Below are 1,897 nucleotides of genomic sequence, written 5' to 3'. Positions count from 1 at the left end.
TCAGCTAACGTACATTAATATTAAGTAATAACAATAGTAATCGATAACATAATGTCTCTGAAAAAAAAATGTTAAATTATACTTTCTAGAATTCTGTAAAAATTAAACTTTTTAATACATTTTCAACAATATCATAAAAAAATCTGATCGTTTAGTTATAAAATTGATTTTACAATGTTTTTTATTATTTTAGTTTGTGTCATCTTCCCAAAAGGAAAATGATTATAAACACTTACAAAACCAAAATTGCTCAAAATCCAGAAATTAAAATGCTTCATCTTAAAAAAATTATATCAACTGAACTCGGTATTGGAATGTCTACAATATACCAAACAATTTTAGAGTACAAACGGACGAAAACCATCTCATCACCAAATAAAACAAAAATATTTAAAAGCATAAAAGATAAAGTTGACGAATTCGATAAATATGCTATCAGGCGAAAAATACATCAATTTTGGTTTAGACGTGAGTTACCGACTCTAGATAAAATTTTGTGTGTCATAAATGAAGATGTCGATTTGCCTAATTTTTCACGCTCCTCGCTCCATAGATTATTAGGATATATGGATTTCGAATTTGTTAAACGTGGTCGAAATTGCGCAATGATTGAGCGTAATGAAATTGTTGTTTGGCGGAGAAAATATTTATTGGATATTCGGAGATATCGTGAGGAGGGTCGGCCAATATACTATTTAGACGAAACTTGGGTAAATGCTGGTGACGTACCGAGTAAAGTTTGGTGCGATAAATCAATCAAATCTGCGAGAGATGCAACAAATAAAGGTCTTTCAACGGGAGCAGTAAATCCTAGTGGAAAGGGGAAACGCCTGATAGTTTGCCATATCGGGTCGGAAGATGGATTTGTTTCTGACAGTCTTCTGTGCTTTGAGTCTAAGAAAAACACCCAAGACTATCACGATGAAATGAACGGTGATTGTTTCCGTGATTGGTTGGAAAGTGTTTTACCTAGACTCAAAGATAACGCAGTAATTGTCATGGACAACGCTCCGTACCATTCGGTGAAACAGGACAAATGCCCAACGAGAAACACCAGTAAACCTAAAATTATTGAATGGCTCGAGAGCAAAGGAGAGGTTATTAGTAGACCAATGGTTATTCCAGAGCTTCTTTTGATTGTGGACAGGCTGAGACCTTTGTATAATAAATATGTAATTGATGAACTAGTCAAAAAACAAAACAAAACGATTCTTCGACTGCCACCTTACCACTGCGAGTTCAATCCTATTGAGCTCGCATGGTCCAGTGTAAAAAACCATGTGAGGATGAACAACAAAACCTTTAAGCTAAACGACGTAAAACAATTACTAATAGAAGGCGTAGAAAGAGTTAATGCCGACATGTGGAAAAACTTCATTAAGCATACTATAGAAGAGGAGGAAAAGTTTTTGAAAATGGACTTTGTGGTGGATGAATTGATGGCTGAAAAAGAACCATGTGTTTTAAATGTTGAAACTGATGACTCGGACGATTTTGACGACGTTAGACCTTTATCAGAAACTGATGAATAAATGTATAATATTACATTTGTAAATAATGTTATATTTGTATTTTGTATTTGTATATTATAATTTTTTTGTATATAAAATTATAATTTTGTTCATTATTACGAGTGTTATATTCGTATTTTGTATTTGTATATATTAATTTTTTTGTATATAAAATTATAATTTTGTTCATTATTACGAGTGCTATATTCGTATTTTGTATTTGTATATATTAATTTTTTTGTATATAAAATTATAATTTTGTTCATTATTACGAGTGCTATATTCGTATTTTGTATTTGTATATATTAACTTTTTTTGTATATAAAAATATAATTTTGTTCATTATTATGTTATATTCGTATTTTGTATTTTATAATTTTTTTGTA

General features: G+C 30.5%; 1 protein-coding gene across 1 annotated transcript; it reads left to right on the top strand.

Annotated features, from left to right (window-relative positions):
- The first annotated feature begins 218 nt into the window (after positions 1 to 218).
- On the top strand, positions 219 to 1,532 carry LOC103308467. The gene has a single exon (XM_008181863.1). It carries the CDS (start codon positions 219 to 221, stop codon positions 1,530 to 1,532), a length of 1,314 nt encoding a protein of 437 aa, XP_008180085.1.
- Positions 1,533 to 1,897: the final 365 nt, after the last annotated feature.

Source organism: Acyrthosiphon pisum, chromosome X (assembly GCF_005508785.2).
Source record: "Acyrthosiphon pisum isolate AL4f chromosome X, pea_aphid_22Mar2018_4r6ur, whole genome shotgun sequence".
NCBI lineage: Eukaryota > Metazoa > Arthropoda > Insecta > Hemiptera > Aphididae > Acyrthosiphon > Acyrthosiphon pisum.
This window is presented reverse-complemented; position numbering and strand designations above follow the sequence as displayed.

Bases quoted from the DNA above. Each gene is read 5' to 3' on its own strand.
- LOC103308467 (XM_008181863.1), top strand. From the start codon at position 219: ATGATTATAAACACTTACAAAACCAAAATTGCTCAAAATCCAGAAATT.